This window comes from Melanerpes formicivorus, unplaced genomic scaffold, assembly GCF_026170545.1.
Source record: "Melanerpes formicivorus ecotype bairdi unplaced genomic scaffold, bMelFor1.0.p_v2 SCAF_8, whole genome shotgun sequence".
Taxonomy (NCBI): Eukaryota; Metazoa; Chordata; class Aves; order Piciformes; family Picidae; genus Melanerpes; species Melanerpes formicivorus.
The window spans coordinates 9188295-9214600 of record NW_027142360.1 but is presented as its reverse complement, the minus strand read 5'-3'; the positions used below and the strand labels follow the sequence as shown (position 1 = coordinate 9214600).

The following is a 26306-nucleotide window of genomic DNA, read 5'->3' as shown; positions in this document are numbered from 1 at the left end:
ATCACAAAGGCTAACCAGATTTAAGCATGGTTTGCAGTGTTATGGTTCACAATGCAAAGAAATCCAACCAGCAAAAGCAAAGAAATATTAAACAAAACACAAACAATAAGACAAACAAGGCATAACTGTTTACCAAAGGAAAACGGAAGCTGAGAGCCTCTTCGTCTTAGAAATACTCACTCAAAATGAAGTTACAAAATAAGGCTGACAAGGGTGCTGACAAGGGTGCTTCTTGGAGAATAAAAAGTAGCAAACCAGTACAATTTTCTTATCAACAACTACAATAATGGCACAGATAGCATGCAAAGGAACTGACATTTAATATACCTAAAATTGTCAAATAAGAAGCAGAACTCCAGCATTCAGTACTTAAAATACTCTATTGGAAAAATCATGGAGAAGAGCTTTCCCCCAGTTTCTAGAATGATACCTCTGCCTTTTTTATTTGCTGTTTCTCATTCCATAATACTTTTTCATACGTAACACATCTGGCAGACCAGTACTGACAGAGCCTTGCTCTTTAAGCACGGAATAAAGCTGAAGTAGTAAGGAAGCATAGGCACTCTAATATTTATGAGTGATCAAATACCTTAAGAAAAATGGGAGTGAGAAATAGCCCAATAACTCACTACCTATCTATACATTCCCTTCATCCTTTCCCCACAGTTAAGGTACAAAAAACCCAAACAAAATATTTGTGCTTTTTACAAGTAGCTTGATGGCCAAAGGAATAAATCTTCCATTTCTGGTGCAAATTCAGCCCTCAGCAATGGGAACTTGCATATGGCAATTTTGAGATTAATATGGTCTTTAATACACCAAGCAAGACCACCATCCTTTGTCTGTAAAGTAAGTTCTCCTATTTTCCTACTCTACTAGTCAATGCACAAGCATTTGACTTCCAAAACTTGTTTTCAAGTTTTGTGAAAGATCAATATATTCTGTTAGCTGTTTCTTTACCTACAGGGAAGCTATAAATGTGGAGGAGCAGTAGATGTGAAGCAATCAATGCTGTGGCTTTCAGCCTGATCGCTTCTGGTTATCTCACAGATAGCAGATGGTGTGCATTCACGAAAGCACTGTGCCACTGTATTTATTTCTTCAGCTTATTAACAGCAAAGTAAAATGAAATTTCCTTTTCCAAATTCTCTCTTTAAGAAAAGCAAATCTTTAGCGCTTTTTATTTAGGCAAAATGAACTCGACAGACAAATGGCAATGGATATGAACTACAGCACAGGAGGTTCCACCTCAACATAAGGAGGAATTTCTTCACTGCGAGGGTCACAAAGCACTGGAACAGGCCCCCCAAAGACATTGTGGAGTCTCCTTCTCTGGAGACTTTCAAGACCCAGCTGGATGCATTCCTGTGTGACCTATGCTAGATTCTATGGTCCTGCTCTTGCAGGGGAGTTGGACTTGATCTTCAGAGGTCCTTTCCAACCCCTAACAACCTGTGATCCTGTGAACATAGCAATGAGTACATCCCTAGTAAAGAAATTGTGCCTTCAGTTTGAAGTTTACCATTGTGCCTTAAGTTTGAAGTTTAGCATTTATGTACTGGTCTGCCAGTTGAAGCCAATAATAAAACTTAAATACATAGACTTTTAGGAACAGTCTTAACCATTTAGAGTAGGTTTAGAAAAGGCCATGGGTAAATTAATCTTGTTTACTACAAAAGCAAATCTGTAGATTTGGTTTTGTCTTTAAAGACAAATTTTAATGTTTCTTAGGAAAAAAAATCAAAACTGAACAAAAATTAAAATCAAAACATATTAAAAAAAAAAAAGGCAGCACAATACTGAAATCCCATGACAGTTTAACTCTTAAGAGTAGTAGATGACACCAACAACTGTGCTGAAATAATTCACCACTTTGAATCCACTGAAGATAAAATACATTTTCTGAGGCATTTCAAAAATCAAATCATCATCAGGATTTACCAAATGCTAGTTGATTCACTGTAGCCCACCACAGCATGACAACCCAATGCCTTGGCATGGGATTTTATTTCCTGTCTGATTTCTGCCCACCATGCATCTCGTGTCTCTGGTTCATCTGAAAGACAAAGTATAAATCAGTTCACTATTCTGCACCATATCAACACAAAGCTTCATGCAATTAATCCAACAAGTTGAATTTTTCAAGGGCTTTGTTGCATGTAGACACTTTTCATTTCCCAGCTATCACACTTCAAGCAAGCACTAACAGGGCTTTCAAATCAATATTTTTTCTTGTTCCTCAGCCATGTGAATAGGATCTAACCAATTATTTCTGCATTCTTCTTCCTGTCTGTACGACAGATAACACCAAAATATTGGAGATACTGTTCCAATCTCTACCCACTTAGGGCCATACTGTCAGCTTCCAACAACAGGAGAACAGCATGTAACTTGCAACAAAGCATCACAGATAAATCTGTCATACTGACAACAGCAGTAACAGTAATGAAACAGTGTTTGTAGTAAGAAAGTAGAATTTTACTACAGCGTACACTTGCCATCTTTGTAATAACCTCAACAGCTTCTTGCATTGCAAGCAGTTCTGTTAACCACATTTTTGAAGAATCTGACTGGATTATTGACCAAACACATAGCTCTGTGCTCCTTATTTCACCACTTCAACTTTGAGAAGCCATAGGTATTTGAAACTACTTCTACACTGAGAAGTAGAAGATGTACACTGACTATGCATTTGTTGATGTCTTTTTGAATCGGTGTCCTGGCAAACACAACTTCCCCCTCCTCCCCCCAGTGGATTCTAATTACCTTTATTGTCTTTGAGGGAATATGTTAAAAGGTATCCCACTTGCTTTTCTTGAATACTGCATTAAAAATGCAAAACAGAATGCTAGGAGAAAAAGTTTATGCAATCTGTTTATGTTAATTATTCAGCAATTAGCTTCTCGTCTCACAGGCTCCTAAGGAAATCAGTGAGCATTGTTTCTGTCTGCAGTTAGAGTTGAAGTGTTTTTTCTTTCAAAGTGGCTTACCTGTACCAATGAACTTAGTTGAAAACTATGGTAATTGTTGATACATCAAAAATAAGGGGGAAGACAACAACAAAGATGCTACAAAGAGTTCTGAGTAGACAGATTCTTGTACAGTTTTCCTGAAATAACTGAACAAACTTCTCACCATTTGAGAGCTCCTTGCTAAATCAGAACTTCAAATAGCAGCATCCAAATGTGAGATTCATTGGGAACCAGTTTTGTACTATCAGGAATATTTACAAAGGTAGTGTATGATAACCCTATATCATACACTAGGTTCTCTGACAACATGACAAACAAAAATGAGAGATGCAGATACACACATACTTTGAAATTTACTGAAACAAAAGTATTGTACAGCAAGATGTATTCAGTCCTGAATTTACCTTCACTTTTCATTCAGAACTAGGCTTTCAGCCTTCCAAAATAAAATAATGATAATTTTCTAATTAAACAAAAAGAGAACAGAAGAATGTATACTCAACTACACCTGACTTTGGATGTGTAACTCATAGCACTGTACTGAATAGCAGCACTCTTGGGTGTCTAGGCTGAAGTTTATCCAATCTTTGCTTTAAGAAATGAACACTGAACAGAAAAAAATACTAGAGGAATAGTTCTTAAGAAGGCTCTCCATAATCAAGACAAAAATACATACATTAAGACACAAAAGAGACTAAGGATTTTAATGAACTCTAGGGCTTGTAGCTATAGGATGAGGGGCAGTGGTCTGAAACTGGAGCAGGGTAGATTTAGGTTGGACTTCTTTCTGAAGTTCTTCACAACAAGAGTGGTGAAATACTGGAACAGGCTACCCAAGGATGTGGTTGAGGCCCTGTCCCTGGAGACATTCAAGATCAGACTGGATGTGGCCCTGGGCAGCCTGATCTAACTGGAGATATCCTTGCTGACTGCAGGGGGGGTGGGCAAGATGACCCAGTGCAATCTGTGACTGTATCAATCATGCTCCTTTATATCCAAGTACATTGTCAGCAGGCTTCAGTGCATTACTAGAAGACTATCAAAGAACTGCACTTTGCCATTTCTCAACACCAAAACAGTTTAAACACTTTGGATGACCAGGAAAAGCGAATGCTTGGGATGATACACAGTAATCCTGGCTCAGGTGGGTGGAGGACCTGCTAGCAAGGCCTCAGACTTTGCAGCTTTCAAAAGCTGAGAATCATGCAGGTACAACTCATCACACCATAAGGCTGGAGTTTCCAAGCTCAGCTATGAGCGCCATTCATGGTACACAAAGCATACCTCTGTCTGAACAGTGGGTGCAATTGCTGTCACCAGTTAATGACAGCCATTTGAAGGCAAAGGCTACAACTTCTGACAAAAAGGAGAGACGTATGTGAGATGCAAGACCACACTGCCAATGTTATCACTAACTTTATGGTGAAATGGCATGGAACTTGGGAGTAATTCCTCCTTCCCTATCCAATTACAGACAAGAAGGTTGCTTATCAAGGTGTGTTTCTCCCTGTGACAGGCTAGTGTAAGCAGTAGGAAAGGTGTTTCACTGGCTATGCAGACTAACTCTGGCTCAACTGGATTTGATCACAGTCAGCTGGCTATACACACTGACTAAACAGCCTCACAAATTTTTATCTTCCAGAGGAAAAAAAACAAAAAAACACACCTGCAAAGGAGAAGCAACTTTTTTCTAGGCACAAAACCAAAAAGCCAATTTTACTGAGTAATTTTTCACATGTTTTAGGTACCATTCTGCTCCTACTTGTCACCGATGAGCTTTCCATGATGAAAAGTGCAAGAAAATGTGAAGTCATAAGGGAGGAGTTTAAAGTGAGCAACAGGTGAAACAATGGGATGAACATGGAAAGAGATGTGGAATAAGGAGTGAGATTACCAACAATGATGTGTCAGTGAAAAGCTACGTGGCCACAGTAAAAAAGGAAACAGAATGAAATGCTGAATGGAACAGATATGATGAAGGGGAACAGGAAAGGTAGAAATAGTGACGGGTCCCAAACTCTCTGCAAACATTTAACCTTCCTCCACACACAAAACCAAAAAAAAACGGAAAAAGAGAAAATAAGAAAAGAAATTATAGTTAAAGTTCAGAAACAATTTCCTAAGAGAATTAACAGAATTTTCTTACCTAACTTATCTTAAACACCTTACCATAATGGAAAGTACATATTGGTGGGAGGTTGCTCAACACAATGTCTTGATAACGCAACATTTAACAGTTTACTCTGAGAATCTGTCCAACATCAGAATTAACAAAGCTATTAACTACAGTAGTATAATGGATCATATTCATCCTTAGGAGAGGTAAGAACATTTTTCAGCCACTGTCTGCAGTGTTAACAGGATCAGGCCCAATATTTTTCCAAAAATATCCAACAAATTCTTACTGCACAAGTTCAAAGATTTCTTTAGGATTCATGCATAAACAAGTTTGTAAAGAAGATTGGGGTTTCTGCTGAAGACACCTGACAGGAAGAGGCCAAAAGCAGGAACCAGAATGCTTCTATATTAATAGTGTACATTTACAGTTTACACAGACTTACCTTTGCATATTAAAACACAAAATGATTGTCTACAATTGAAATCAAACACCATGACATTGCAATAATAACTTGATACAAAACACTGAGTGCAGTGCAATGTGTAGCATTCATATTCTTCTAACAGTTTTTTCCACAAGCAGCCTTTTTTTGACACGAGCCACACAATTTCACACGGGGATGCCATTGTAGCATTTACAAGTTTAGTAAAGCTAAGGGTTTACATAAACAATTAGAGGAGCTAGGGAAGCAGGATGGCATGTGTCCAGCACACTCTTTTAAGAGTGTCTGTTGTTGGTTTTGGCTAAGGCAAAAGCTTAAGAACTGAGGGTTTGCAAAGCAGATTCAGCAGACAGTAGCCAGAAACGGTGGGTATTTTGGCGCATGCTTGGATCAGGTGACAGTACAGACTGAAAACTATGGCAGCTCACTGAAATGGTTACAGAAAGTAATGGCCCTGGATTCTAGGTGGAAGCAAAAAGGCAAGCATACAGAGCACTCAATCACAAGCTTTTCTAGCAAATCTAAGTAGTTTATAGCGAGGTTTTTCTACAACTTGAAGCAAAAAAGTGGGCAAAATTTACACTGGTGTTATGCACCCTTTACTGGAAACCCATGACTGGATATTAAACCTATTTTTATCACTGCTTCAATACTGGCATGGTATCTACTCTAAAGTGGAAGCCAAGCATGCTTGTTTCCAGAGTTGAAGACTTGAGAAAATGTTGTTAACAGCACAGTATTCTGTAACAACTGTGCCAACTCAAACTCATTTTACTGAGCAGCTTTAAAAGACACAAACAGCACTGTACTCATTTTGTGCCCTCAATGTTCTTTGAGTTAGTTCTATCTACCACCAATTCACCTGTCTCTTTCCTTCAAAACAGGATGCTGATTTCACTGCTGATAGGACAACATCCTGTCCCAATCTGAATAAGAATGGTCTCCTGATCACACAGATCATACTCAGGAGTTAAGAGTATGTAAGCCGAATCCTGAGACTTCTTGAGACAATTATTCTGAAGTAGGCACTACATGATTTTTTTTTTAACCTATTTAATTATTGTATAATTTGGTAAATATTTACATTTAATGTAAATGCAAATGTTCTGGAATGAGAACACCACTCACACTATGGAAGTTTTTACAATATACAAATGACTCATTGTTCTGTTGTCTCAAAAATGGCAATGGAGAAACCAACAATGTTCTTTCAAATTCAGTCTCTGTGACTTTCCCTGGGCAGTTATTATCCGCCACTTCTTTATCCCCTTACTCTTGGATCTTCACAATTAAAACCTATTAACCAGCTCACAGAGGAAAATAAAGTGTGGGACATTTTTCAGGCTAGGTTTTTATGGTTTTAAGAGACACCTTTGTTAGGTTTAGGGGTACCATTCCCTGGACCTTGAATTCTAATGAACTCCTCTGGTTATCCCATAAATACTGACATTTCCCATCACCTTCCTAAAATGTTTAACACTTTAGGAAATGTACAAACAGCCAAACTTGGGTAGCAAATAACTAAACCCATAGCAGACTAACCTAAAAGACACTCCATCCTTTTCTTCAATCTACTCCTTGTATTCCTCTTTAAGACTAAAAGATGTGAAAATAAAAAAATCACTTAGAAACTGAAGGAAGTAGAGTTTTTGAGTTATCAAATGAAAGCTAAGATACACTACTCCACAGCTGAAAACAGTGCGACCACACCAGCAAAGAGAAGAGGTACAATTACTCCTGCAGAGTTTAAACTACAGACAGAACACCCAGTTTAGAGAATACTGCATCAGTGCTTTTCTGCCAGGTAAGGACAAGCCCAAACTGTGGAATATTGTGTCCAGTTCTCAGCCCTTCACTTCAAGAAGGACCTCAGGGAACTGCTTCAGAGAGTCCAGCACAGAGTCATAAAGACGCTGGTGTGGGAGTGGAACATCTTGCTGGGGCAAGGCTGAGGGAGCTGGGGCTCTTGAGCTTGGAGCAGAGCACCCTGAGGGGCAACCTCTTTCATGTTTATAAAGATGTGAAGGGCAGTGTCAGGAGCTTCTCTGGAGACATTCCAAACCCAGTTAGATGTGTTCCTGTGTAACCTATTCTAGATGATCCTGCTCTAAGGGAAGTCCAGCGGGGCTGGACTTCCAACTCCTATTCTGCTGTGATTCTCAGAGTGACCACTCTTTGTTCAGTTACATGAATACGTACTCAGAGCTCACCAAAAGATATACAATGCAGTCCCAAAGAAAATTAATGTAAGGATGCATCTGTTTCAAACACCATCACAAAAAAACATTAAGAAATATTCACTCCTCTGGAAAGGCTGCAGAAGACCATTCAGTAAACTCTCACTGAGAAAACATCACACCACTCAGGGCTCAGAAAATCCTCTGGCAATGGCCTTAAACCTCCCATTATCATATCACCACATAGTGGTGTACAAGAAGCCAACCTGGAGATCCTCTACGAAAAGGTGAGAGGTTGCAGTTAAAATGCTGTTTTTCCTCTAGTTCTGAATTACAGCCACATAAACACTAAAAAAAGGAAGGCAAAACCCCCCAACATTCTGACGTTTTCTACTATGTTCTTACAAGTAGCACCATGTTTACACCTCAGACAAAGCAGTAAGAAATGTCATTTGCACATTCACCATATGTTTGTATTTCTGTGAAAGAAAAATATTCAGTTACAGAACAAAAACACAATTCAAGCTTTCTTGCATTTCCTCATATTCAAAACTGGAGTTCTGGAGAATTTCACACTCAAACAGCAGGTCAGGATATCACATAAGGAGCTCAAAAGATCCATAGGAATTTTATTGTCAGTCTTTTGTCCTTCCATGTTTCTGACTACTGCAGCTGAAGAATCACTACTGAAGCAGTTCCCTGAATAAGGAGTTAAAAAATGCAGTTATGTGCTAACACTGTCTATGTTAGAAGATGTACATAAGTTCTTTACCATGAGGGTGGTGGAACACTGTAATAGGTTGCCCACAGAGGTAGTTGATACCCCATCCCTGGAAGTATTTAAAGTCAGACTCAACAAGGCTCTGTGCAAGCTGATAGTTGAGGATGTCCCTGCTGACTGCAGGGGGGGTTGGACTAGATGACCTTTGGAGGTCGCTTCCAACCCAAACCATTCCATGATTCTATGATGCATTTCTTTTTATGTTATCCCTAAAAAGTTTAGGCTAGTGTTTTGGATATTCTGTCAAGAAATAAATTCCTGATTTCCCCCTTAGCTTAGGGTGGGATGGGAAAGACAAGACACCTTTTTCTTCCTCCAACAGGTCAGTATTCTATGCAGATTCTATGCAGACTGCATCATCAACTTACTCACTCCCTGTAACTGTATAAAAAAGTTTAACACTCTGATCTCTAAGACTGAATAAAAAAATAGAATACTGGGGCTTTTTTTCTAATTAGGTGTTCAAGTGATTAATAAGTTCAAGTAAGTATTTTGTAAGTCCTGGATGCTGACTGAATTTCACAAGATTTATGACTCATCAAATCCCAGCATACAAACTAACCTTTCCTTTAAACACAGTCCTAAGCTGTTTTCCATTCTCTTGCAAAATTTTTGTACTATTTAGAAAAACACATTCCACAATTCCCTGAAATTAAGTACAGCCATCCTTGAAGAAAGTGCAAGCTCATGCAAAACAAAACTAACCAACAGGCCCCACCCCCAAATCAAACAAAAAAAATCTTTTTGGAACTAATGGCAATTCACACCTGACAGGATCCCAACTATACAAACAATCCATTCTCCTTCCTTAAATTACCTGCTTCATGGACAGAGCTGAAAGCTACTGCAAAAAATTATCATCTGAACATTCAGCTTTCCAGATTGATATTAAGTTATTCTTAGCAATGCTATTTTTATACTGGAACAATCTTTTGCAATTTTAAAGAAAGCCTTTAACAACATGAAAACGAGACATTGAGGCATTTGATGGTTAAACAGATTGCAATTTGAAGCATTAACCTGAATACCCTACAGCATTTCTAAGAACTTCACTGAGCTGCCATAATTTCTGTCAGCATATGTAGTACTGAATGACTAGTAAAATACCTGAATTGAAACTATTCCAGTCTAGCAGTTTGTATGATCTTGTGTTACCCATAATTCCGACAAAGGCTGAGTTCAAAACAGCAAATTAGTAGATCAGTTATAGGAGCAGAATAGTGAAAAAAGAAAAAAAAAAAACTACCAACAAGAACATAATTGACAACACCACTCCACAGGAACTGGAAAGACACAGACAGCAGAGTTAATAAGTGGCTGAAATAGGGGAAAAAAAGGAGCATGCTATAGCAATCTAGCACTAGGCATGATCACAGTGTACAGTATAGAGCAATTATTGTCTGATATGTTCTCAATCCACCTTCTTGCCTCGTCTTCATTCTCCTGTTTAGTCAGTTGCCAGTTTGTTTCTGTTCATATTTTTACAGACTTATTTGACTAAAATGCTTAGTATGATCAGCACTGTAGCAAAATAATTTGTTTCTTCTCCTTCCCTCTCATTAGCCACGTGCCTTCATTCTTCCGTTTTGATTTCACTGGTTTGCAATATACTGAGTCCAAAGTACCATGCATCCGACATTCACTTGTCAGGAGTAATCTGCAAGTCCCACAAAACCACTGCAGAGACACTTAGCTGTGCAAATGTGCATCTCTGTCTCATTTCCTAGCCTGCTTTCAGTCAGCTGGCAAAAATCAAGGGATTATAATGCAAGAAATCAGATTTTAAAACTTCTGAGCCTGTCTCTGTTTTGTCCTAAATAAGCTTAGCATACAGGCAATTTTGCATGTAGGTGACCTAGAAATCTGTTGAAGATAGAGAAGTCTAAGGTAACTTTGCTGCTGAGTGGTACAGGAGTGTAAAAGATGGAATGCCATCCAGAGGGACCTGGACAGGCTGAAGAGATGGGCTGAGGAGAATCTCACAAGGTTCCGTAAGGCCAAGTGATAGATCCTGCACCGAGGTCATGGCAATCCTAGCTATGGTTTTAATTCAAATCAACTTTGGAATTTTATTTCATGTGGTCAGTTTACTGAATCTTCAGATCAGCAACAAGGTACCTATTTGCAGAATTGCTTGCCTTTGGCCACAGAAAGATGACAGACAAGCAAATTTACTTTTTTTTTTAATTAAAGGCAGTTTTTTAATTGCTTTTGAAGATGCATTTGTATAAAGTTTATTACTCCTGACTAGTGCATGCAAAACTATTGTGAGTGCTATTTGTTACTCTCCTGCTCTGCATTAAGAGCTTTTTACAGAATACTCCTCAGCTTGTCTCAATGACAACTACAGTCTTCAGTGTCAAAAGGGACTGAATTCTGATGTCAGAAGTAGGACATGCAAAATACACATGTTCCAGTACTGGGGTTCCTAAGTAAATATCCAATTAAAATCTTAAAGTATTATTCAGCATATGTTTTTAAGAAGAGAAACAAAGCTGTAAAGGTTTTAATCAAAAGAGGTTAAAAACACATATCGAGCTACATTGGAGTCAGTAGTCTTAAAGATTTCAAGAGCTGAAAATACGAAAACATTCATAGTTAAGATCAAGTATTTCGTCTTGATTTTGCTTGAATCAAAAAGTTGTATGAAGTTTTAATATTAACAAGTGGTTAAAAAAAAAAAAATCATTAAATCCTCAGTAATTCCAAGACAGTTTTTACTTCAAAGTTACTGGATTGCAAGTGCTTTGTTATTTCATTAACTTATTGAACAGTTTCCCACTAAAAGCCTATGCTCTGAATATTGTTTTTCAAGCTTAAAAGACTGTCTTAAAAATAGGGCTTTTCATGGACACTGTTGGAATTTATTCCTATCTACTCAAATATTTAGGTGATGAAGCTCCAAAGATTAAAAGCACATGATCACTGTAACTGGATGTGAGCTAGGAAATTGTTGTTGTGTGAACGTACCAGGATTGTGAATGCGATCCAGGAGCTTCACAGACCGCGCGCTGACAACACCACCAACGTGGACAAGAAAGCCTGGTGGAAAGGTCGTCAAGGTAAAAAATGGAAATTCCTGTTATGATTAAAAACAAACATCAAATGACTGCTTACCAACCACTACTGAGTGCCAACAAACATGCAGTGAATTGATAACTTCCCTGAAATACAAGCAAAGCGGTTACATTAAGCCAAACGCATCCTTCAGACCTACTAAGCACTAAGTAACCATTCATTGTCATAGACCCATAGTGTAATAAAAGCAGAAGTATTATACAATGTAGTAATACTTTTCCCCCATACAGTTGTATCTCAACATAGTATTATTAATCAAAACTCTCACATTTGTGCTAACAAAGCCTCTACTGGTCCACTTTTAGGATGGCAGCTAAACACTGTAACTCTGCTTTCGTTAGTACGAAATGAATGAAGACACTTCTCCATTTTTTAGGTTTTATTGTTACAGCTGACTGCAGCTTGATTTGTGAAGCACAGAGTAAACCAAACTGTAGTCTTGCAAGAATGATTGATAGATTCATAGAATGGTCTAGGTTGGAAGGGACCTTAAAGATCATCTAGTTCCAACCTCCCTGGCACTGCCAGGGACATCCTCCATTAGACCAGGTTGCTCAAGGCCTCATCCAACCTGGCCTTGAAAACCTTCCAGGGAGGGGGCATGATAAATGCCTTGTTACCAAAAAACATACATAAAACAAATTTAACTGACTGCTCTTCTAGTGTCGTCAGCTCTAAATGTAACAAGTAAACACTAATCTTCTAGCATGAAGAGTAAGTCCTTAAAACATAACTGTAAATTGTTAAACTAAGGGAGTTACCTTCCAATTAATTTGCAGAAATCAGTTCTTACCAATTTGTAATCAAAATGAAGAATTACTAAGTTTCAGCAAATACTTCAAAATATAATTCATACAAGTAAGTGGTAACCATAAATTTTCCATGACACATATGATGAAGTAAAAGAAGTGATCCTAAACCCGGAAGATTTTCTTTTCTAGAGATGTTGTCTGGAATGTCCAAGACCCAGCACACTTATGGGGGAAAGGCAATAGATTGATGTTTGACAATTCTAAATGCACAGAGGCAAAAAAAGAAAAGAAAAGGAGAAAACAAACCATGCAGTTATGGTTAAATGGAAAAAATAAACACCATCATTTTATATGGGAGAAAGTACAGTAAAGATTCCTTTCTCACATACTTAAAGCACTTGCAACAGTACAGTTAACTGAGCTTCTACCTAGACAATGTACATGCTGCAGATCAAATGAAGATGACTGTTCTTCCAGCAATACATGGCATGGAAAATCCTCTTCAACCAAAGCCCAATGTAGATTTAAAAATTAGTACTTCAGAATTTTCCCCACACTTGTTGTTAGAACTCTTGAAAGTTTTAAAAGGCCCTACAAAGTTTAAGTGTTCTGGATTTTCACTTCTAAAATCAATGGGCAAACTGAAATCAGTAATCATTACACCAACAACCAGAACAAAACAAAACCAAACACAAACACCACAGACCCCACAAAACACCAAGACCTGCAGTCATGCCCTATGATGCAATTAAAAAGCAAGATTTCACCATAATACTCTTTCAAGCCTGCTTGGCTAATCTCCTTTTTAGGAGCACTGATGGGTCCCTACAGGGGATTACAGAAGAGATTCTCCCAGAAAGTTCTACCAGACTGCAAAGTGCATTGCAGGTTATCTCAACAGTCAGAATGCTCTGACTACACCATAGTCTGAGCTCCTTTTCTGCATATCTTTCATGACTAAGAAGGGGGGGGGGGGGGGGGGGGGAAGGGGGAACAAAAGAAAAAAATACACATAGTACATCCACATTTTTGTAGAAACCTTTTTGCTGTGGGTCTGTAAAATTTAACTGTTGAGTGATTCAGAGGTGTACTACTGTGCTAGTTTGAGGCTGTGCCTTTGAACATTTTTCACAGGGTGTTGTCCTCCTTTTTTGGGGGAGGGTTGAAGGGTTTTATTATTATATTAATCCAATACAATTTCCATCCTCAATCTGTAATCCTTCAAAATTTTAAAGCTACACTTATTGTACAGAAAACAGAGGTCCATAAGAACCAAATGCAGCTGTCCCTGCTGACTGCAGGGGAGTTGGACAAGATGACCTTTGAGGATCCCTTCCAACTCAAGGCAACCTGTGAATCTCCTCTGTTGCTGTAATTTGCAGTAACACCAACGTCATGCAAGCACACACTATTCCAGGGTCTGAGAAGATACACTCATCTCAAAGTTTCCAAGCTACAGCTGAATATGGTCAATCATCTCTCCAGTACCAATTTACTACCAATACACAGTCAAGGACAGCAAAGACCCTGAAACAACTGTGATTGGTTTAATCTCTGTAACTCCATTGAGATTTTGTAGTAGGCATTTGGGGAAAACTTGGCAAGAAGAGTGCAAACATCTTTTTTTAATACTATGTTTTAAAATGTTCTGTATATGCATACATGTATTGCTAGTATTCTTCTTTTTTAACTATGTTTCATACAAAGACACAAAATAATCAGAAAGCACATGGAACAAGGCTGCACACAGGTTTTATTTGGTGTCAGTGCCAGCTGAAGCAGTTCTCAGTTTCTCTTCCAGCCACTGACTCATTCCCATCGTTGTACCATTCCCTCAGATAATGCTTGTAGTGGTCAGATAAGTTCATAAAACTTTTGGGGCTGAACCACAGCAGTGAACTGGTCCACATGATAATACTGATTAATTTCCTCACTGAATTATTTTCATTCTAAGCACATTTACTGCACCATCTCACAGAGTGGCCAAACGTTCCTACAGGTTATTCTTCAACTGAACAAAGGGAATGGGTTGGATAGTAACGAGAAGTAGCTGGAAAGAAAAGTTGCTTAAATCAGCATTGCAACCAGCAGAGTCACCCAGAGAACTGCACTCTAGCACAACAATTATCTAGCAGCACTCTTCAGAGATGAAGATCAACAGCTCTCCGTTTTGAAAAGGCAGCAGAAAAGATCCCTCAAGCGCTTGCAGAAAGCAAACGTGGAGGAATAAAACAGCATTTGTTCAAGTCAACAGGGATAGAAAATATCATCTAGAGCATCTGGCCATTTCTACAGAAGCAGGCCCTTTTTTTTTTTTCCCCATGAGTGAAGTAAGCTCACATTTTCCCACTGATGGAAACATAGCATATACACAAAAACATACATAACTGTGCCATAGCTACATTTGCTATCAACAAGCATCCTATGAATGGCTTAAAATATTAACGTACAACATAACACAGATGTCAGCTTTCCACAGCTGGTAAATTTTCCCCAGAAGAAATAGGGAATTATTATCCTGCCAACAAAATCTGTTGTGGTTTGCAATATGGGTTATTTAATTAACACATTAAACCCACATTTGATTAAAAAAAGGTGTGGAGACACCCAGTTAAATGAACTGGGTTCACTACAGCATTACCATATGCCCAAACAAACTGAACTAAGACTCAGAAGAATATACTGTACATCTAATGCATGTGGAAATATATATTGAATTTAGTCTTTGTTTTCCCAAATTAGCTAAGCCAGAGAAGGAAATACATTCTGCATATTGAATTTATTCTTTGTTTTCCCAAATTAGCTAAGCCAGACAAGTAACTAAAGGGCACTACTTATGTGTGCAAGATTAAAAGAGTTTTAAGTGCTACGCATTCTAGTTAAGTAACTCAACCATAAGGTGACATTAAGTAAGTATAGCAAAACCCAGCCAATATGGAACTTTCAAAGACAGTACAAACATATTTTTTCTATCAATTAACATTTACATGCTTTGCTACATCGTAATCAATAACAAATTCAATACTTTCCATTCCATTTTCCAGTATTTTTTCCACTAGACAATACAGAGACCTTATCAAAACAACATGCAGATAATTCAAGCTTTAAAAATACATTAACTGCTCTTAATTTAGGTTTTCCATTGTTTTTAAGAAGCTTCCTAAGGACATAACAGATAAGCCATGAAATGTTTTGAGACATTAGCAAAGGCAAAGCTCGACAGAGAAAAGGCTCTTTGCAAAGCACTTTTTTTTTTGTTTTAACAAACTAAAGCATTAAAAGCAAAAAGCCAGGGGTTTGTGTTTAAAGAGAAATTAAAATTTCAACTGAAATGTACCAACATGCAAAATACCAACTAAGCAAAACTACGCCAATCTGATAAATGCTCTTAAAAATAAGGGAACAAATGTAAGAAACCCCCTGCAGAAACGAGGTAACAGAAATCTGCAAAACCCCACCAAAACAATAAAATAAAAAGGTGAAAAAAAAAAAAAAAAAAAGATTCAAATAATTGTTGAAAAATCCTCAATACAAGGCAAAAAAAGGGCTACAAAGAGTCACACGATGTTTTGGAACATACCCGCCTTCTACAGAACCTATGAGGCGATCCTCCCTTAGCAATGGATAACACAAAAACGAGAAGAGAATCATCCACTTACTCCAAAGAGAAGCCATTCACTTATATTTCACAAAGGTAGCTGATTTTGTTTCCAACACACATATATGGTTCTATGTTAAGAAGTTCAGGTAAGTCAGACATTGGACTTAATTTAAGAATTAATTTCTGAATAGGAAAGCATTCACATTTCTTGCATCAGGACACCTCATTACTAACATTTTGACAAATGGAATCTATAGAGTTGTAAGGACTCATTTCAAAACTGAAACAAGGAATTAAACCCACTTACAAAATCCTGTTCAGCACAGTAACTGGCATTTTTCAGTCCTGCAGAGGTTCTACAAAAAGCTGTACACCTATGAAGCCCTTTTATTGCTTAGGAAAGGGTTTAGGTTTAAGTTACTATTTGTTAAAGGCTGCATGCAGACCATTTTGTGTAGTAGAACAATAGCTAAATTATGCACCAACTCTATTTTTTCAAAAGTGATAGTTTGGGCAGTTACAAATGGGATTTTCACCTTGTTTCAAACTATTCCAATGCTTTCTGAATTTGCCTTCTGTAAAAGATAAACACATGACTGTAAAATATTAAATTTACACATTCATCAGTAACTTACAGTGCCTAAAGAGTACTCTTTTTTTTGCTATGACTGTTTCTTCCAACAGCAGCTATAATCATAGAATGGGTTGGGCTGGAAGGGACCTCCAAAGGTCATCTCAGTCCAACCACCCTGCAGTCAGCAGGGACATCCTCCACTAGATCAGGTAGCTCAGAGCCCTATAGCCTGATCGCTTGAGTGCTATGCACACTACGGCTACTTGCTCCACTTTTCTTAATGCTTCAGTTAATATATTAAAGTTTAAATAACTTGTGTGTAAAAGGGCCCAATACTTGTAATACATTTTCAGACCTAAAAATTACACATATTTTAAAGCAGGAAGTAACAGAACACATTTAATGTACTACAAAATACACTTTCATTTTAGCAGATCAGGATTATAGGTTCAAAATGCCTTACCCTTTGTTCCAGAGCTGACTGAGTCTGCTGTCTTAAGAGAGTTTTAAATGGCCCCCCTTCTTTTCCAGCGCTCCCACTGCCCATTCCTGAAGAGTATCAGTACAAAGGACATTCAAAGAAACACATATTATCATTTGTAATCAAACTATAATTTTAAAATACATAAAGTAGTGATTGAGAACAGTCAGATTATCCCCATCAATTTAATTTCCAGGAAAACAAATGCTTAGCACCAGTTTAATTTGGGTTTGGGGAGGAGTATTTTGGGGGTTGGTTTTCACAGGACATTTGGACTAAACCCCCCGATCCAAGATCTTTTTCTGTTTCCTGCCTCAATTTAAAAAACCTACAGTAAGACTTGAGGATCAGGGCTTGCCATTCTTTCCTAAGCATATAAACCTTGGGAGTTTTTCCTATGATTTCAACAAGGCTCTACCTTCTCTGCTTTTTCACAGAAGTTTCTACATAACCAGGTGTTCAGCTCTTATCGAGAAGTGCTGCAAAGTTACCATTAATTCTTCACTGCTGAATGATACCTCTCGGCCAGATTACTCCACAGTAAAGTATCTCTCTCTACTATCATTATCAATTTGATTTTTTTAAAGTAATAAAATCTGGCTTTCTGAGAGTTTCAGTATAATTCTATCACCTTTCCTAACCACTGGGAGGAGACTGTACACATCATTACAGCAGTAGCTGTTGCGTGATTGGGAGAAAGAGAATTGCAAAGGCAATGCACATCTTTTGATTTGAAATATGAACTCTGGGGAAAAAATAACACTGATTATTCTTATTGTCTTTAATATCTATGCACTGAAATATTCACTCATCTGATTCATTCAAATAAGGACTACTGCTTAACATTTAAAACTGCCACACTACTTTCATTGCTCTACTTACACACACATAACCTGCAGATTATCTGTATACTAGAATCAGACAAGTCCAATTTTGCCTAATCTGGGTAATTCTCCCTTTCTTTCAGATATTGAACTCCCAACATGACAATACATGAGCTTGCCTCAATACAGGAGCTCTTATGAAGAGACAGAAAGTTTCTATCAGATGCACAAGTACCTATGCTACAGCATTTTCAGTTATGAAGAAACTGTACTCGTAACTGTATTGTGATGCAGGTTATGTGTATGACAGCAAGTTATTTGCTCTGTGGTTAGAAATCACAAAAATAAAACACATACCAAGATTGTGGTTTTCCTAAAGAAAACACAATGCTGGTGAATCAGATTTTACTGGTAATATTTCATGCCTAAAAACATACTATCATTAGCATCTCTTGTATCTAAAACCATCGGTGCTAACTTGACAAAGCAAAAATACACACATTAAGTTATAAAGGAGAGCATAGGATCAAGAATCAGAAAGCACCAGCAGCAGGATGAAATACAAACACCACAGTGCAAGCAGTTAGTTAGGAGTGAAGCCAAGAATGTCTTTTACAGAATTGATAATTAATTTAACACAACAGTTCCTTGCTAGTTTCCTTTTCCTTCTGATCAAGCATCTCATAAACAGGAATGAGACTGTACATATAAAGTGCAGATTTTAACTAAAGGCTCGGATATCTGGAAATAAGACTGGACTTAATCATGTATCTTAATTCCTAACATTGTCCAAAATTACTAGGCTATCATTATAGCATCATTTTTAACCAATATTTTTAGCTGTTCTTGGATAAGGAAACAAAAATATTAGTATCTGTATAGTCCCATTAAGCAAGAGTAAACTGCTTTTACTATTTGGCATTGTTGTCAGGGACTATACAATATTAAATACAGACAAACATAGCATAAATACTGGACATGAAACAAACTCAAAAAATATGAACTACAGGAAAAAAAAGCAGTATTATCAACTACTTAATTTATATCTATGAAGATAATGCATGGCAGAGAAATGGAAAAGGGGTAGTGCAAAGAAAAAAATTTGTATGGGCATGAAGAGATTAAAGAGCAGTGTTGCTAGCTATCTGATAGCCATTGTATTCCAACAAATTATGAATGAATTCATGAGCAAGTGCTTGTTCCATGCAAAACACAGGAACAAAGTGAAGAAAATGAAGTGGATTAAAAACAAAAGTAAATGATTTTAGTCCAATAACCAAAGGAAATTTTGCAAGAGAAAAGGAGAACGTTCCGTAGCACAAACTGTGTATATTTCACATCCTCAAAGCGCTGAAGCTGTTACAAGCTTCTGGAGCAGAGGTAAGAGATGGTACAGTCACGTAGCCAGCATTTTTCAGAGGCTAACTGAACAAAAACAAAGGGTTATAGAAGGCTGTGTGTTAAATGCCCCTATATTAAGTAATAACATTTCATTTAAAGTTTGTTTAAAAGGCCATAATAGATTGATCCTACCAGAGGCAGCCAGAAGCAGCTCTTCAGTGAAAGAAACACTTTTCCTCAGAACAACTGGGCTGACATGGCTAGAGTGTAGAGGGTTAAGGCTAGACCCCGAGAAGAGGAGACAGGACTTTTTAGGATGTGGGGAGACACAAGAGAGTGTAGGGGAGCTGGGAAACAGGAAAGTCCTACGTCCCTGTGGGGAAGGTGCTGTAGAGGAAAGTAATAGAGACAAAGAGATGTAGATTAAGAAGATGACTAAAGAAACAGACGGAAGAAATCAAAATGAAGCATTTGTTTTTTTCTCCAAACGAACCAGCACTTAACTGCTGTTCCTCAACAAAGAAATGGAATGACAATACAGTTCCACAATGTGAATGAGAAGCATGTTCTAAAAAATCATGACTAATTTACTTGTAATTCGTTGGGGGGGCTAGGGGGTGGTGTGGTGTTGAGCCATAGTAACCTATCTTTTAGTTTTAAATGTTATACAAAATTTGCTAACAAATGCTATGGAATAGAGGCTAAACCCCACTGTCTGCTCACACAGTTTATATGATTGCTTTCATTATTTTGTAATGAAAAGATGTTTTCCAGACAAGTCATGGGTTTATGATTTTTACAGTCAGACATTTGTAGAATTTGAAGTTCCCACAAAGAAAAGTTTACACCTTTTCAATTTCCTCCAAACACAGACTACGTCATATCAAAATGTATTACCTGATGCAAATAGGTCATGGTTTTTGTCAGCCTCTTATCTCTGTTGTTTTGCAGTGCCTTAAAATTTACCACTATTCATAGAAGTCATCTAACTACAAACCAAAACAAGCTTTCTCAGCACAGACTGATTCCCCTTCATACTTAGAGCAGATATAGACCAGAATGGATAACACAATCAATTATAACTATGTTTTATAAAACACAAAGTTTGTGGTCTCCTGAAAACTAGATGCTTAAGAAGATTTGAGTTTTAATCTCCTCTACTTATTCATATTGTCAAATTGTGGTATCTGCACTCTTTTTCCAGGTTAGCCTCCACCTCAAGCATCTGAACACACTAGCTACCCATGAAATAAAGAGGAATATAATATACTGCAAAAGTATCAGAAAATACTTAATTTTACAAGTCAGTCATACTAAGTAACAAGCATCTTACATCTGCTCATGCTTAAAGTGTCATACATTTGTCCTTTAACAACAACAAAACAAAATCAAACCCCAACCCCCCCCCCAAAAAAAAACCCTGACATCATCAACTTTCGCACTGAAATATTCCAGGTCTTCAGAAATGAAAACCAGAGCTCCAAACACACACAGTGAATTGTTAAGAACAACACACTGAATTTAGCATGCTATGGAATTAACTTCTGCAAACCATCAATTCTTTGGTAAAAGACGAAAGAACCGAAGAGATACTGTTCTTTTCATGGAATTTGTACATTCATCAAATGGTTTAGGTTGGAAAGGACCTTGAAGGTCATCTGTTTCCAAAGCCCTGCCATGGGCAGGGACACCTTTACTATGACAGATTGTTCAAGGCCTCATCCAGCCTAGTCTTGAACACCTCCAGGAAAGGGGCATCCACAACCTCCTCCCTGGGCAACCTGTTTCAGTGTCTCACCACCCTCACTGTCAAGAGTTTCTCCAGTCTAAATCTGCCCTCCTCAAGATTCAATCTATTGCCCCTAGTTCTATCACTGCAGGCCTTTGAAAACAGTCCTTTCTCCAGCCTTCTTGTAGGCCCCATTCAGTTACTGGAAGGCTGCTTTAAAATCTCCCTGGAACCTTCTCTTCTCCAGGCTGAACAGTTCCAACTCCTGCAGCCTGCCTCAACCCTCAGAGACCATTAATTCAAATCAAGTATTTTGAAATGCTTAAATATTGTCTAGATTAGATGGAGACAGGAATGTTCTGAGTTTCAAATACCACAATTTAAAACAGCATTTTAAAAATCCACCAGACTTTTATCAACAATTCTGCAAAACATTTTGTCCTTCAGTAGCAAAGCTCAGGTCATTGGTCACATAATAGGTAACAACTCTTGAGTTGTGCTAACATTATCACTGACATGATTCTAACCACAGACTAAAAAAATAAGAAGGGAGGAAACAAAAAATTGAAGAAATTATGATAGATCAATGGAGGAAAAAAAATGCTTTTTGAAGATGTCTGGAGTACAATTTACTTTCAAATTACTTGCAAAATGCATACTGTGTATGTAAAGCTCTAAGGTCCCTCCAGAGCCTTATCTACTCCAGGCTGAACAACTCCGGCTCTCTCAGCCTGTCCCCCTAGGGGAGGTTCTCCAACCCTCTGGTTATTATTGTGGCCCTTCTCTGGACCCTCTCCAGGAGTTTCCAGTCCTCCTTATGCTGGGGGGCACCATGACTGAACAGAGTGCTCCAAGTCGGGTCTCACAAGAGCTGAGCTGAAGGGCAGAATCCCCTCCCTGTCCTGCTGCTCTCCCTGCTTTGGATGCAGCCCAGCACACAGCTGTCTCTTGGGCTGTCAGTGACCACTGCTGGTTCTTGTTGAGTTTTTCTTCAACTGACACCCCCATGTCCTTCGCCTCCAGACTGCTCTTGAGCCACTCCTCACTCAGCCTGGATCTGTCTTTGGAATTGCCCCAGCCCAGGTGTAGGACATTGCACTTGGCCCTGTTGAATTTCATGTGACTGGCTCAGGCCCACCTCTCAAATAATGTATTCCCATGATTTGTGATATGAAATGAAGGAAATAATAAAACAGCAATTGCTCAGAGCATTCAGGGAGTCTTAAAATGATTTATGGCAATCTGAATCCAGTTGTGTTGTAAAAGTTACTTTAACATTATCCAGATTAGTGGAAATATAAGCAGGATTTGAACTTTCACCCTACAGAAACCTTTTCAGACTTGGGGCGTGCTACTTGAAGTCTCCAATTTCCACATCATTTTGATAACTTAAATGCCAAAAAACAAAAAGGGGTTGAATGAAAATATAAAAAGAGAAACACAAATTAAACAAAAAGTGGGTGGAAGTGCCTTACCAGTTTTGGGTGTCAAACTCAAATCTGTGTCAGAAGAAGAGGACTGTCGACTGTAGGACTTGGAAGGTGAAAAGGAATAGGTTTGGTTTTTCAGAGGGGTGGAGGGTCCTGATGAATGAGTATTGGGATTGGGATCTTCATTGAAGGGAATCCTGCCAGAAGAAGGTGGAAACATATTCAGTAATCCTGTGCCAAAGGACCTGGCTGACAGCAGCATGATCCAAACACCAGGATGGGATTGGGGCAGGGCCAGCAGCTATTCCTTAGGTGAAAAGACTGGGGATGAGGCCTGAGGCAAAGAAGTGCTGGTTTACCCATTCAGCATTCTACAGATAGATGCTGATAATCTACAATGAAACAATTAAGCCAAATGAAAGGCATGAGATGTGACAAAAAAATTATATATATATATATATGCAAAAGAAAATTAAAAACCATTTATGACTTAAAAATCTGGTCAAATACACAATGCTTTGAGTTAGTTTATGAAGGAAAAAAATAATTCCAAATTATATTTGTGTTTATACATATCCATACATTTATGTATATACACACATATGCATTTTAAGGGAAAAAGAAAAAATAAATAGATGTTTCCTTATCCTATAGCATCAGCAGCATGCCACAGCTAAAAACAGAGCAAAGAGGAGTATCTTTATGGGAACAACTATATTGACATACAGTTCACTTATGCAGATTGACTTACCTGCTCTCTATACCCATCTCTTCCACAAATGGCACATACCCTTCCTATAACCATTTTAAAACCAAAATCTTAGATGGGGATTACACTTGACAGAAATAATGGACTCCAATCAAGACATGCTTTCCTCCAGTGATTGTAAAACAGTGAATGTTACCCAGATAACTTCTTGTATTTACTTCATGTCTTCTGAAGTTACCAAGCTAAAAAGAAGAGTGTGGCTTTGTGGAAGAGACTCGGATGCATTCTCAAGACACTATTGCCTTTGTTTCAGCAGCTGCACACAGAGTAGTTCCTCAGTGACAAAAGAAGGTGTCTCCATGAGAAAATGAGGGAGAAAAGATGGGTGGTACCTGCCTACACTGCCTGCCTGCCTGCACTTTGCGACCACTGTGCCTGTGGCCTGCCTTTCCCCAGCTCTTGAGTCTGAGCAGTCTCGTACCAGTGTAGATGAGAGTGGGAACAGACACAGAGAAGTTCTGAGTAAGTCGTGAGCCAGTAGCAGTGTGAATTGGGCTGTTGTGAGTCGAGCGACATCCATGGCTTGGCGGATGAACCAGCGGAGACCTGAGAGAATTTGCAGCCAAGGTGGAAGAAAAGAAAACAATACATACAAACAGGTTGCAAAGTTATGTTATAAATGATTTCAGGGAAGTTTAGCTAGAGGAGATCTCTTACTTTAAGCAGACTCTAAGAATTTAAATTCCTAGCATGCAAGAGTCCAGATGAAATAAGAGAGAAAGGAACAGTAAGCATTAGCTTGTGAATGTGCAATTGATTCTTTGGCACCACCACGTTAGTAAAGCCAAGAACAAGAAGCATTAGCTGATTTTACTGGCTTTGAGAAACACTCCCATTTTTCAGACTGAGAGACTGACAATATTCACCATTAAGCTGAACATGCCACTATGTGGGGGGCGGGATTTCCACATTTTGCTCGGGAAGGAAAGCTACTGATTTATTTATCAATGCATTTTTAAGTTAGCAGTTACCAGGTCCACCTTTTCTTATTTTTTTGTCTTCTCCTTTTTTTCCTTAAAATCACCACTGTTATATTATTCTGTATTGCATCCAGAAGCTCTTTTGATGGCCAATTTTTAAAGACAAGTTTAACAAGCTACGATTTGAAACAGAAACCAGTAATTTTGAGAAGTCAAAGCATACTGCTGCCTGCATGGGGGAAAAAAAAAAAGCCTAATAATTATTGTAATAACACAACAGTTCACATTAGCAAAAATCCCTAATCCAATTAACACCTTTGGAAGCACAGTGTGAGTAGTACAATTTTGGGTGCCTTTTGCCCTTCCAGAAATTGTGCAGCTCTACCGAACAGAAAATCACTAATTTCTCCAAGCAACAAAGTAGTAACAATTTGAAACAGACTGCACATTCTTTTCTATTAATTTATAAGCACACTGAAAATTGCATTTGAACTGTGTTTGGTGCTCCAACAAATGCAAACATCCAGAAACTCTCCCTCTCATCCTAAAAGAGTTTTCTCTGCAAGGAACTCTTTACTTGTTTTGCAATAGCCCTACTTGTTCTGCAAGTGTAAAAAGGAAAGCACGCAAGAAAAGACAAGATTACTTCAGGATCGTTCTCTAAATCACAGAGATAACTGTCTGAATTCAAAATTTACCTTTTCCTACATGCTCAGCATAAATGCTTCAGCCTTACTGTACTGAACTTGGGGAAATCCTGAGAAGATGTATCATAGGAAGCCTTCACATTGGTGTATATTGGACAAAAATGGAGTCAAAACAGAACTAATTATTAGTTAGGAAATCACTGGATCACAACCCAAGGACATGTAATACCATTGCTATATAAATCCAAGATTGTCATGTTAAATAAGGATTACTGCTCCAGCTTCTAAAGAAATAACAGAAATAACTCAACCTAAACCATTCCCAAATTGTGGAATATAAACTCAGTTGCAGACAAATAAAAACTACAAAGGAAAAACAAATTCAGGGGGGGAAAAAAAAAAGAAATCACATCGGTTATGTAAAACTGAATGAGTATGAAGAGAGATGAAACTTGTTTCCCTACAAACTATTAATTCATACTTACTCCTTCATTTCTTTGGATGGGGAGTTACATGCAGGTAAGAATGCTGATGTGCTACTTAATTTATCCAACGTGCAGGCTGTTCCTATGGCTCGCACTACTAGTCCAGACTCTCCCTCCAAGTCAAAACACTGCAAATAGCCAACGACAGCGTTTCCTCTCATTTCAAGCACCTTCAAGCCAATCTTCCTTTGCAATTCACCTAAACAAAAAATAAATTGTAAAGAGCTCATAATTGCAATAAACTTTACCTATTCTCTTTTATGACCTCTGGCCTCTGCATTTGGAATTATCAGCAAAGTCAGTAAAACAAGTAGTAGATCCAACCTTACACAATTATGCCAAGCAGCTGGTTACAATCTGTCTCCAGTAACAAGGGTGATACTGATGACTTGCACAGCATTTCTTCCTTTTGTTCTCTAAATTTAATTGCCAAAACAACTTGTTATTTCCAGAATGTTTTTTCTTTATTTTCATTAGGTTTTTCTTTTATTTAGAGAGGAAAAGATGGTCAAGATGTGTGCAAGAACACTCCTAAGTTTCTAAATAGTTCATCCAGTTCAGAATGCAGCATCTTTGAAATTCATAGAGTCCTAGAATGGTTTGGGTTGGAAGTAACTTCCAAAGGTCCTCTACTCAGCTCTGGTGAGTGAGACCCCACCTGGAATACTGCATCCAGTTCTGGAGCCCATATTACAAGAGGGATATGGACGTGCTGGAAGGTGTCGAGAGAAGGGTCACGAGGATGATCAGAGGGCTGGAGCACCTCTCCTATGAGGACAGACTGAAGGAGTTGGGCTGTTCAGTCTGGAGAAGAGAAGGTTCTGAGGTGACCTAATTGTGGCCTTCCAGTATCTGAAGGAAGGCTTGGGAGGGACTTCTCAGGATCTCAAGTAGTGATAGGACTAGGGGGAATGGAATGAAGCTGGAGGTGGGGAGATTCAGGCTGGACATGAGGAGGAAGTTCTTCACCATGAGAGTGGTGAAGCCCTGGAATGGGTTGTCCAAGGAGGTGGTTGAGGCCCCATCCCTGGAGGTGTTTAAGACCAGGCTGGATGAGGCCCTGGCCAGCCTGATCTAGTGTGGGGTGTCCCTGCCCATGGCAGGGTGATTGGAACTAGATGATCCTTGTGGTTCCTTCCAATCCTGACTGATACTATGATCTAGACTAACCCCCTTGAAGTCAG

At 38.4% G+C, this 26306-nt stretch overlaps 1 protein-coding gene across 14 annotated transcripts in view; it reads right to left on the bottom strand.

The window, feature by feature from the left end:
• Positions 1-26306, bottom strand: part of C2CD5 (C2 calcium dependent domain containing 5) — a 59848-nt gene that overhangs the window by 22274 nt on the left and 11268 nt on the right. For 3 of the 14 annotated variants that reach the window (XM_068141954.1, XM_068141942.1, XM_068141941.1), the window contains exons 6-12: positions 25123-25321; positions 22347-22498; positions 19335-19529; positions 16960-17045; positions 11462-11570; positions 9599-9664; positions 1942-2056 (exon numbers count right to left, since the gene is read on the bottom strand). In XM_068141954.1, coding sequence (XP_067998055.1) covers positions 1942-2056; positions 9599-9664; positions 11462-11570; positions 16960-17045; positions 19335-19529; positions 22347-22498; positions 25123-25321 — 922 coding nt within the window. Of the gene's footprint in view, positions 1-1941; positions 2057-9598; positions 9665-11461; positions 11571-16959; positions 17046-19334; positions 19530-22346; positions 22499-23491; positions 23617-25122; positions 25322-26306 lie in introns of all 14 variants that reach the window. The other 11 variants (XM_068141945.1, XM_068141946.1, XM_068141948.1 and 8 more) reach the window with 5 other exon arrangements.